Source organism: Bombina bombina, chromosome 2, assembly GCF_027579735.1.
Source record: "Bombina bombina isolate aBomBom1 chromosome 2, aBomBom1.pri, whole genome shotgun sequence".
NCBI lineage: Eukaryota > Metazoa > Chordata > Amphibia > Anura > Bombinatoridae > Bombina > Bombina bombina.
This window is the reverse complement of record NC_069500.1, coordinates 366942168-366952810: the sequence shown is the minus strand read 5'-3', so window position 1 is coordinate 366952810 and position 10643 is coordinate 366942168. Positions and strand designations below refer to the sequence as shown.

At 38.9% G+C, this 10643-nt stretch overlaps 1 protein-coding gene across 1 annotated transcript in view; it reads right to left on the bottom strand.

The window, feature by feature from the left end:
• Positions 1–7399: 7399 nt before the first annotated feature.
• TCTN2 (tectonic family member 2) overlaps positions 7400–10643 on the bottom strand; it is a 168821-nt gene continuing 165577 nt past the window's right edge. Inside the window, exon 18 of the mRNA XM_053701818.1 lies at positions 7400–7713. Within this exon, the coding sequence (XP_053557793.1) occupies positions 7595–7713 (119 nt within the window). The 3' untranslated portion in view covers positions 7400–7594. The remainder of the gene's footprint in view (positions 7714–10643) is intronic.

Here is a 10643-nt window from a genome sequence, read left to right as displayed (position 1 = left end):
GTATTTAGAGTCAGACAGGAAAGGGTCTACCGCTCACTTTCTTTCCGCGACTCGAGGCTACCGCAGATCCCCTTACGTCAATTGCATATCCTATCTTTTCAATGGGATTCGCCTAACGCTGGTATTACGAGTCTTGGAAGAAGAGAGCGGTAGAGCCTCTACCGACAAGACTCCAACTGCAAAAAAAAAGTCAGTAGTTAAGAGTTTTATGGGCTAACGCGGGAACATAAAGCTCTTAACTACTGTGCTATAAAGTACACTAGCACCCATAAACTACCTATGAACCCCTAAACCGAGGCGCCCCCACATCGCAAACCCTATAATACATTTTTTTAACCCCTAATCTCCAGCTTCGGACACCGCCGCAACCTACATTATACCTATGAACCCCTAATCTGCTGCCCCTAACATCGCCAACACCTATATTATATTTATTAACCCCTAATCTGCCCCCCCAACGTCGCCGCCACCTACCTACACTTATTAACCCCTAATCTGTCAACCGGACATCGCCGCCACTATAATAAATGTATTAACCCCTAAACCGCCGCACTCCCGCCTCGCAAACACTATAATAAATGTTATTAACCCCTAACCTGCCCTCCCTAACATCGCCGCCACCTACCTACAATTATTAACCCCTAATCTGCCGCCCCCAACGTAGCCACTACTATAATAAAGTTATTAACCCCTAAACCTAAGTCTAACCCTAACACCCCACTAACTTAAATATAATTTAAATTAAACAAACTACATTTACTATCATTAAATAAATTATTCCTATTTAAAACTAAATACCTATAAAATAAACCATAATATAGCTACAATATAACTAATAGTTACATTGTAGCTATTTTAGGATTTATATTTATTTTAACTAGGTACAATAGTTATTAAATAGTTAATAACTATTTAATAACTACCTAGTTAAAATAATTACAAAATTACCTTTAAAATAAATCCTAACCTAAATTACAAATACACCTAACACTACACTATCAATAAATTAATTAAATAAAATACCTACAATTATCTAAACTAAAATACAATTAAATAAACTAAACTATAGTACAAACCCCCCCCACTAAATTACAAAAAAATAAAAAAAAATTACAGGAAGTTTAAACTAATTACACCTAATCTAAGCCCCCTAATAAAATAAAAAAGCCCCCCAAAATAATAAAATGCCATACCCTATCCTAAATTAAAAAGTAATCAGCTCTTTTACCAGCCCTTAAAAGGGCTTTTTTTGCGGGGCATTGCCCCAAAGTAATCAGCTCTTTTAACTGTAAATAAAAATACAATACCCCCCCAAAATTACAACCCACCACCCACATACCCCTACTCTAAAACCCACCCGATCCCCACTTAAAAAAAACCTAACACTACCCCCCTGAAGATCACCCTACCTGGAGCCGTGTTCACCCAGCCAGGCACCGATGGGCCAGAAGTGGACATCCGGAGCAGCAGAAGTCTTCATCCGATCGGGGCAGAAGAGGTCCTCCAAGCAGCAGATGTCTTCATCCAAGCGGCATCTTCAATAAACCGGAGCGGAGCCATCTTGAATCCATCCGACGCGGAGCCATCCTCTTCGTATGATGTCCTAAGGCCGAATGAAGGTTCCTTTAAATGACGTCATCCAAGATGGCGTCCCTCGAATTCCGATTGGCTGATAGGATTCTATCAGCCAATCGGAATTAAGATAGGAAAAATCTGATTGGCTGATGCAATCAGCCAATCAGATTGAAGTTCAATCCGATTGGCTGATCCAATCAGCCAATCGGATTGACCTTGCATTCTATTGGCTGTTCCGATCAGCCAATAGAATGCAAGGTCAATCCGATTGGCTGATTGGATCAGCCAATCGGATTGAACTTCAATCTGATTGGCTGATTGCATCAGCCAATCAGATTTTTCCTACCTTAATTCCGATTGGCTGATAGAATGCTATCAGCCAATTGGAATTCGAGGGACGCCATCTTGGATGACGTCATTTAAAGGAACCTTCATTCGGCCTTAGGACATCGTACGAAGAGGATGGCTCCGCGTCGGATGGATTCAAGATGGCTCCGCTCCAGTTGATTGAAGATTCTGCTTGGATGAAGACATCTGCCGCTTGGAGGACCTCTTCTGACCCATCGGATGAAGACTTCTGCCGCTCCGTATGTCCACTTCTGGCCCATCGGCGCCCGGCTGGGTGAACACGGCTCCAGGTAGGGTGATCTTCAGGGGGGATAGTGTTAGGTTTTTTTTAAGGGGGGAATCGGGTGGGTTTTAGAGTAGGGGTATGTGGGTGGTGGGTTGTAATTTTGGGGGGGTATTGTATTTTTATTTACCGGTAAAAGAGCTGATTACTTTGGGGCAATGCCCCGCAAAAAGCCCTTTTAAGGGCTGGTAAAAGAGCTGATTACTTTTTAATTTAGGATTGGGTAGGACATTTTATTATTTTGGTTTTTTTTTTTTTTTTATTAGGGGGCTTAGATTAGGTGTAATTAGTTTAAACTTCTTGTAATTTTTTTTATTTTTTGTAACTTAGTTTTTTTTTTGTACTATAGTTTAGTTTATTTAATTGTATTTTAGTTTAGATAATTGTAGGTAATTTATTTATTGATAGTGTAGTGTTAGGTGTATTTGTAACTTAGGCTTGGATTTATTTCACAGGTAATTTTGTAATTATTTTAACTAGGTAGCTATTAAATAGTTAGTAACTATTTAATAACTATTGTACCTAGTTAAAATAAATACAAAGTTGCCTGTAAAATAAATATAAATCCTAAAATAGCTACAATGTAACTATTAGTTATATTGTAGCTATATTAGGGTTTATTTTATAGGTAAGTATTTAGTTTTAAATAGGAATAATGAATTTAATGATAGTAAATTTAGTTTGTTTAATTTAAATTATATTTATGTTAGGGGGGTGTTAGGGTTAGACTTAGGTTTAGGGGTTAATAACTTTATTATTGGGGGTGGCAGATTAGGGGTTAATAATTGTAGGTAGGTGGCGGCGATGTTAGGGAGGGCAGATTAGGGGTTAATAAAATGTATTATAGTGTTTGCGAGGCGGGAGTGCGGCGGTTTAGGGGTTAATACATTTATTATAGTGTCGGCGATGTCCGGTCGGCAGATTAGGGGTTAATAAGTGTAGGTAGGTGGCGGCGACGTTGGGGGGGGGGCAGATTAGGGGTTAATAAATATAATATAGGTGTCGGCGATGTTAGGGACAGCAGATTAGGGGTTCATAGGGATAATGTAGGTTGCGGCGGTGTCCGGGAGCGGCAGATTAGGGGTTAATAATAAAATGTAGGTGTCAGCGATAGCGGGGTCGGCAGATTAGAGGTTAATAAGTGTAAGGTTAGGGGTGTTTTGACTCTGGGTTCATGTTAGGGTGTTAGGTGTAGACTTAGAGAGTGTTTCCCCATAGGAAACAATGGGGCTGCGTTAGGAGCTGAACGCTGCTTTTTTGAAGGTGTTAGGTTTTTCCAGCTTACCGCTACCGTAAGCAACGCTGGTATTGAGGGTTGAAGTGGAGCTAAATTATGCTCAACGCTCCCTTTTCTGAGGCTAACGCAGCCATTCAGACAACTCGTAATACCAGCGTTGGCTTAAGGGTGCGCTGGAAAAAAAAAGCCTTGTTAGCACCGCAGGTCTTTACAGACAAAACTCTAAATCTAGGCGATTGTTTATTGAGTTTTCAGCTCATTTGTGTGATAGAGTTTTTTACTTTATTGTGAGTTGTTCTATATTTCAGCAATTTGAGAGCAATTCTTGAATATTACTATTTAGATCACATTAATTGAGAATTTATACAGGCCGAATTATATTATTTGGTGATCTATATAATACAGTACACTCATTAATAATACCGGTGCACATTTTATTTTGTATGTCATTTTACCAAACAATTTTGGTTTTTAAGGTTTGTTATTAATAAAGGTTATATTTTATCAATCCTGTTAGGGAACTCCTGTCCTACAGTCAGGGCCTAGAGTGCTATATATGCATACTTTTGGAGTATGGTTATTCTTTCGTACCCATTCTATGTGGTAGTATGTATAGGTTATATATCTTACTAACTGCATATTTCTTTTGTGCAAATGAATTGATTACTTCTAATTCTCCCAGACTCCAGTTTGATCCAAATTTATTTTGTAGTACACTATATAGGTGTCTAATTTGAAGATATGCATAAAATTCTTTTTTAGATAAATTGAATTCTCTACTTAATACTTCAAATGATTTACTAGTATTTAATACTATATCTTGGAGTTGTGACACACTTCAGACCTTGTTCCCCCCATTTTTGAAATATCCCCCTCTTATCACAACCTGGCTTAAAATTAGGATTTTCCATAATTGGGAGAAAACGCGAAACACCTGTGTTCACTCCTAGCCCTTTACCAAATTTATGCCATGCAATTATCACATTATTAATCACAGTGAGTTGTGCTATGCCTTTTGGGATTTTCGTAGGTTCACAGTGGAGTAATGCTTTTAAAGAATACGGATTGTATATAGTGGTTTCTAATTGACAGTATTTTACATAGTTATCTTCTCGGATCCAATCTATAGCATATTTGACTAAAATTGCCAAATTGTATATCTTTAAATTTGGAAGCGCTAGACCACCTGCCTTGATTGGTAGAGACAATGTTTCGGTTGAACATCTGCTTTTTTTTTTTTCCTTGCTAAACCAGTTTAGCACACATTCGGTAAAAACTTGCTATGATCTTTCAGTTTGGGGTTTCTTAAGAGCTCAGGGGCTTTGGGATTGGTCCGGTTTATGAGATTCCAATCGGACAACATTACTTAGGTGGCGTATATCAACCACCAAGGTGGAACACAGAGCTCCTTAGCCATGAAGGAATCTGATGGGGTCTTGTCTAAACGCCAAACTTCCAAAATACGGGTCAAGATCAAGGGATCCGCAAGCAGCTCTAGTAGACGCTCTGGCGGTTCCTTGGGACGTAGGTCTAATTTACCCTTTTCCTCCATTTGTCCTCCTTCCTCGAATGATAGCCTGTATCAAACAGGAGCAGGCGTCGGTGATTCTAATTGCCCCAGCTTGGCCACGCAGAATTTGGTTTGCGGATCTGGTGAAGATGTCGTCTTTTCCCCTCTGGAAGTTGCCTCTGAGGAAAGACCTTCTACTTCAGGGTCCTTTCCTACAGCCAAACCTAGATTCTCTGAAGCTGACTGCTTGGAGATTGATGCCTAGTTTTGTTTAAACAAGGTTTTTCTGAGAAGGTTATTGATACCATGATTTAGGCTCGTAAGCATGTAACTCGCAAGGTTTACCATAAGGTATGGCGTAAATACCTTTTTTGTGCAAATCTAGGGGTTTCTCTTGGAGTCAGGTGAGGACTTCCCACTTTCTGTCCTTTTTTCAGGAGGGTCTGGAGATAGGCTTGTCAGTCAGTACTCTAAAGAGTCAGATCTCTGCCCTGTCGATTCTTTTGCTTAAACGTCTGGCAGACTTGCCAGATGTTCATTCCTTTGTCCAGGCCTTGGTCAGAATCAGGCTTGTTTTTAAACCTGTTGCTCCTCCATGGAGTCTTAATCTTGTTCTTAGGGTTTTGCAGCAGGCTCCGTTTAAGCCTATGCATTCTGTTGATATTAAGTTATTATCTGGGAAGGTTTTGTTTCTTCTCACTATTTCTTCTGCTCGTAGAGTCTCAGAGCTTTTGGCTCTACAGTGTAATCCCCTTACCTTATATTTCATGCAGATAATGCGGGACTTTGTACCAACGTGGGATTTCTTCCTAAGGTGGTATCGGACCACAATATCAATCAGGAAATTGTGGGTCCTTCGTTCTGTCCTAATCCTCCTTCTCAGAAGGAACGTCTGTTGCATAACCTGGATGTTGTGCGTGCTCTGCAGGCAACTAGAGATTTTCGACAATTTACTGCCCTTCTTGTATTCTCTGGTAGACGTATGGGCCAGAGGGCCACTTCTACTACTATTTCCTTTTGGTTGAGAAGTGTTATTCGGTTCGCTTATGAGACAGCTGGCAACAGCCTCCTGAGAGAATTACAGCTTATTCCACTAGGGCGGTCTCTTTTTTCTTGGGCTTTTAAAATTATATTTTTTGTGGCAAGGCAGCCACTTGGTTCTTGTTGCATACTTTTTCCAAATTCAATGTTTTTGCCTCAGCTGAGGCTTACTTTGGGAGGAAAGTTCTTCAAGCAGTGGTGCCTTCTGTTTAGGTCCACCTGTCTGGTTTCTCCCTTCCATTCTGTGTCCTCTAGCTTGGGTATTGGTTCCCACTAGTAATTGAATGGATTGAATGGGAGTCTCACTGCCATTGGAAAGAAAACAAAATTTATGCTTACCTTATTCTTTTCTTTCCTGGCATGGTGTAACATCCCTATACCTGACTGTTCCACATTGCCAGAGCCACATCTCACACATGTTGCAGCAAAAAACACAATAAAAAACAATCATGTATACTTTCCCCCCTGTTCAATAATCACCTTCCAGAGATATTAACCCTTGATTCTATACAAATAAAGGAGCCACACTGTGACGCTGTCTTCTTGCGTTATCATTATAGAGATAAAGAATTGAAGGATCTTACTAGAATCAACGCCGTGGAACAGGAACACGGCCTCTCAAGTTTGACAGTGTGTAGCATCGCTCCTGACATGGACTTGAGGGAAGAAAGCAGGCAGTGAAACTCGTCAACACTGATTGCTTAAGGAGCTGTTAATACGAGTCTGGATGGTTTTGCAGAAAGACTCTCCCTGCATCTCCAGACCCTAACATTCGTCAATGTTCTCACTGAAAGGCTGACAAGACTACTTAAAACTCCAGTCCCATTCCGAAGAGTACTACACCGAAATCTTCCGGCACTTCTCTGCCATCCTCCTGTGACGAAAGGAAAAGAATGACTGGGGGATGAGGGGAGTGGGGGAGGTATTTAAGCCTTTGGCTGGGGTGTCTTTGCCTCCTCCTGGTGGCCAGGTTCTGTATTTCCCACAAGTAATGAATGAAGCCATGGGCTCTCCTCATATTGGATGGAAATTAAGATTTCATTATTCAGATTCATGCACATGTTTTATATATGTACACTTTCTGAGGTACCAGATCCTACTGAGCATGTGCAAATGTGCACAGTATATACTTGTATGCATTTTGTGATTGGCTGATGGCTGTCACATGGTATAGGGGGATGGAAAATTGGACTAACTTTGAAAGTTGTCTTTTTATTGCATATTTGTCAATTATTCAATGCTACTGTATTTAGCAGTCCTTTAAGTTCATTTTATCTGTTTAATAATAATATAACTTGCTTTATTACTCTAAAAGATTTTTCTACACTGCAGCAGTTAGCTATACATGCTGAGATGATTATCAGACAACAGAAACCCAAAAAACAACCTCTTCAGAAACCTAAAATAAAATTTCACAAGTTTTTTTTTTATTATTTTAAGTGTCTATTTTATATAATAAATAGGCTGCAATTTAATTATAAACACTTGTGTATAAAAAGTTGCTTTTTTCTTCAAAACATTAAAAAAATATAACATTATTAAATTATTTAGCATCAAACGTGACATGCGATTCCTTTACAGATAAACGCATCACAGCAGTTTATAACTTATTATTCCAGGCGTTGCGGATTCTGTTCCATGGTTCACCCAAAACTGCAGTGACAATAAAGAAGAAAACCAGGATCATTCCTTTAGCAAGGGTCAAATGATGAGGCTCCCCTGAAAAAATAAATAACCAGAGATGTCAGCTTTAGATTGATAAACCAGAAGTTAATGTAAATCTCATTAAAAAGAGGATATCAGGAACATGAAACCCATCATGATTCAAATACAGCAGGCATTTTTTAAACAAGTTTCTGATTTACTTTTATTATTATTATCGGTTATTTGTAGAGCGCCAACAGATTCCGCAGCGCTAATTATCAAAAGTTATTTGTTCTCTTGGTATCTTTTGTTGAAAAGGAGGGACGGATGTATGCTTAAGAGCTTGCCCATTTCTGGAGCACTATGTGGCAGCAGTTTTGCAAGAGCACTAGATGGCAGCACTATTTCCTGCTATGTAGTGATCCAGACACCTTCTTAAGTATCCTCTCAACAAGAATACCATGGGTACCAAGGAAATTTAATAATAGAAATAAAATGGAAACTTTTTTAAAATTGTATGCTCTGTCTGAATCACAAAAGAACATTTTTGGGTTTCATTTCCCTTTAACAATAAATCATTTCCTTCACATCCAATGAAATCTAACAGGATAATAATGTATTCCCTTCCTCCTACAACATTTAGACAAGTTATAGAAGGTGAAAGGGAAATCTAGATAAATTTAACAACTAAAATTGGGAAATGACAAAACACAAGATAAGAAAACGTGTTGTGGCTCTAAAACATTATTCTGATTATGAATAAAGATTTATATATGAGCAAAGCTCTTATTGATGGAATAATATATTCTTTGGGTATATTTATGATAGTGCGGACTGACATAATACGATGTAGTGTGTCATGTCCGCTGCATACGCTGTCAGCATTTATCATTGCACCAGCATATATTGTGAACTGCTGGTGCCATGCCGCCCCCTGCAGATTCGCGGTCAATCGGCCGCTAGAAGGGGGTGTCAATCAACCCGATCGTATGAGATCGGGTTGATTTCTGTCCGCTGCCTCAGATCAGGCAGACAAGTTATGAAGCAGCGGTCTTTAGACCGCTGCTTCATAACTTCTGTTTCCGACGAGCCTGAAGCTTGATAATTCGGCCCCTTTGTGTGGAGAGAAATACAGAAAACTGCCCCCAAACAAAGGCTTAGGAAACGGGTAATAACACAATCCTGCACACATAAAAAGTAATTTCAAAATATAGTGATTAATTTGGTTCACTTCTTAAAAACATTAGATTCCGAATTCTAAGAAAATGGCTTAATATAAAACATTTTAGAAACAGCCTTACTCATAGGATAACACATGCAAAAGTTAAAGTGATGGGAAGTAATATTGGTTTGAAAATTAAAACAGGATGTTAATATATATATATATATATATATATATATAAACATGAAAAACACTATAGCTTTTGTTGGTGCATTATTTACAGTTTTAGTGCATGCGTTTTAGTGCATACGCTGTCGGCATTTATCATTTCACAAGCAGTTCTTGTTAACTGCTTGTGCAATGCCGCCCCCTGCAGATTCGCGGCCAATAGACCGCTAGCAGGGGGTGTCAATCAGCCCGATCGTATAGGATCTGGCGGATTGATGTCCGCAGCCCTCAGAGCAGGTGGACAAGTTATGAAGCAGCAGTCTTTAGACCGCTGCTTCATAACTACTGTTTCCGGCGAGCCTAAAAGCTCGCGCAGAGAAAGGGGCATCAAGCTCCATTTGGAGCTTGATAATTCGGCCCCTAAGTATTCAAAACCAATTGGACTGAAAATCCTTTTTAACGCTGCTATTATTTCACATATGAACTTCTCTTCTGACCTTTGCGTTTTTTTATGAATGTGTTTGTGTTTATGAGATTGTGATTTTATTGATTGTATTTTATGAAATGTTTTGATGTATTTTTTTTGTGTTTTTATGATCAAGATATTAAGTTGTGATATACTATTTTCACATACCATAGGTCTGATATTTATTACTTGTTAGATACTACACAGACTTAGCTTTCTTTTGTGGTTTCACACACTTATTATCTCTATTGTTTCCTGTAAATTATCTGTTAACCCTTTCTGTGCCAAACAAGTAACTGGTGCCGTGTTGGTTATCCCTGTACATCACATACCCTAATCCCCTCTCATATTCATCATAGACTCAATTGTTTGTAATATTTTTATACATATTAAGTACAGATTGTGAAGTTTATAATTAAGTTGCACAAGTAACACATTTGCATTTTACTATATAGTTTCAATGAAGATACACTAAAAATTAAAAATAAAATAGTACTATTTAGCTGGTGGTTTATAAAAGGACAGCATACAACTGTAGAACTTAAATGTCTGATTTTGGCATGTTTTTATATATATCCTTTTATTTTTAATTACACTGACTATAATGGATAAAATGATATTCTATGCACTGGCAGAACTAGATTGAAGTTTCTTAGGGGATGCAGTTCAAAGTATTGAGGCAATGTTTTATGGTATATAATAGAGAGTGATGGCATTTGAACCTAAATGTTATATATATATCTCCAAGTATTAGTGAAAAATAAGCCACCCAAATGACTTTTCTTTCCTAAGATATGGTGAGTCCACGGCTTGAGTAATTACTGTTGGGAATATCTCTCCTGGCCAGCAGGAGGAGGCAAGGAGCACCACAGTTAAACTGCTACGTATCACTCCTTTACCCACAACCCCCAGTCATTCTCTTTGCCTTTGGTGCATGGAGGTGAAGTTTAGGTGTCTGAAGAAAATATTTGATTTAATCTACAAGCAAGTTTTGAGGTATAGCCGTATTCCACGTCATTCCTTGCAGTCGGGTAGTGGTGGCTTTAAAGCAGGAACTTGTAAAGAGGTACTTACTGCATTTTCCTAACAATTGCTGCCCTAGTTTAGAAAGCCAGCGTTGGCTACTCTGTTCTTTCTTTTTCAAAGGTCTCTGCAATGGTGTCCTCTCATACCTTGTAAACTGTCTACATGCCGGACAGCGGAGCAGGT